At 43.7% G+C, this 1,653-nt stretch overlaps 1 protein-coding gene across 1 annotated transcript in view; it reads left to right on the top strand.

Annotated features, from left to right (window-relative positions):
- LOC116702999 (N-alpha-acetyltransferase 15, NatA auxiliary subunit) overlaps positions 1-1,653 on the top strand; it is a 22,139-nt gene that overhangs the window by 17,604 nt on the left and 2,882 nt on the right. The window contains exons 13-15 of the mRNA XM_032537574.1: positions 452-580; positions 713-926; positions 1,391-1,584. Of these exons, the coding sequence (XP_032393465.1) occupies positions 452-580; positions 713-926; positions 1,391-1,584 (537 nt within the window). The remainder of the gene's footprint in view (positions 1-451; positions 581-712; positions 927-1,390; positions 1,585-1,653) is intronic.

Below are 1,653 nucleotides of genomic sequence, written 5' to 3'. Positions count from 1 at the left end.
TATTTTTTTACAATAGTTGTTTTACTTTTTTGCTTTTTATGCTTCAATGTACATACACGTCTGTTTGCCGGGGGCAGCAGAATGCTCCGCTGCGCTTGAGCTTCCCAAATGCCCGGGAAAATGTAGCTTGTGTGGACAGTGGACACACTGGAAACTTGATCAAGAGCCAAGCTACTGAAAAGCTTTGGATTCAGAGATCAGCAACTCTATCGAGATGCAGTTAAAGCTGCTACTGCCCATCACTGCTAGCAATTCAAGTTGTATTTGGCGCGGTGAGGCAGTCGGCACCGGTTTAAGCAGGTTCCGGACCAGGCAAAATCAACCCAACTCTAGTCTTCTATAATATGTGTGTAGGACACTAGAGCAGCAGTTGACGTGATACTTGAGCATGTCCCTGTTCTGTCATTTACTTTGTTTGTTCATGTTTTTGTGCTTGTTTTTTTTAATCCAGGAGGGAGCCTCTGCAGTGGAGAACCTGAACGAGATGCAGTGCATGTGGTTCCAGACGGAGTGTGCACTCGCCTACAAGTCCATGAACAAGTTTGGGGAGGCCCTCAAGAAGTGCCACGAGATTGAAAGAGTGAGTTATTATCATGGGATACTTTGTGTTTTAATTAGTTGTTTGCATTGGACCCCTGAGCCAATCCTTGACTGTTTATTTTGGGGTGTTTTTTTAAATATCTTTCTCCTCTTTACTTCCCTCTCTCATCAGCATTTTGTGGAGATAACAGACGACCAATTTGATTTCCACACCTACTGCATGAGGAAGATGACATTACGCTCCTACGTGGACCTTCTGAAGCTGGAGGACGTGCTCCGGATGCATCCCTTCTACTACAAGGCTGCCATCAGCGCCATCCAGATCTACCTGAGCCTCCACGACAATCCCCTGACTGACGACAGCAAGGAGCTGCAGGCTGAATCTGGTGAGAGCCTGAGCCATTTACCTGTATTTTTGAAATGCTCTACTGGACAAGGGTCTCTGCGGGGTCTGAAAAAGTCTATTTAAAAAGTTCAAAATCAACATTTTAGGCCTTAAAAAGTCTTAAATTGTCTGAAGTATTGTGTCTAGGTTATCAATAATTTCCTATATGTTCATGTACTGCTTACTCTAATGCTCATTGAAATGTTTTTTTTTTTTAATCCTGTAGTTAGCTGTATTTGTACAGATTATTATTACTCTGACACTTTTATTTTCATTTTATTCATGACTCTGCATTTTGTTGTACTTTGATGTTGTCATATAGATGTGACATTTCATTCATAATGGTCTTAAAAAGGTTGTAACGGTCTTAAATTTGACTTGTTGAAACCTGCGGTAACCCTGTGGACAAGAAAGAGGAAAAGTAGCACATTTAGTCCGTCATTAACGCCCCGCTCTCTTCTCCAGCTAACCTCTCAGACAAAGAGCTGAAGAAGCTGAGAAACAAGCAGCGGAGAGCCCAGAAAAAGGCCCAGCTGGAGGAGGAGAAGAAGAACGCAGAGAAGGAGAAGCAGCTCAAGAACCAGAAGAAAAAGAAGGAGGATGATGACGAGGAGATCGGCGGGCCCAAGGAGGAGCTAATACCTGACAAGCTGGTCAAGGTTAGAGAGAGAAACACGACGCCACTTACACGTGTACACTTAGAATAGCAAGCGATCGGGCGAGCAGAA

This window comes from Etheostoma spectabile, chromosome 2 (genome assembly GCF_008692095.1).
Source record: "Etheostoma spectabile isolate EspeVRDwgs_2016 chromosome 2, UIUC_Espe_1.0, whole genome shotgun sequence".
Lineage (NCBI taxonomy): Eukaryota > Metazoa > Chordata > Actinopteri > Perciformes > Percidae > Etheostoma > Etheostoma spectabile.
This window is presented reverse-complemented; position numbering and strand designations above follow the sequence as displayed.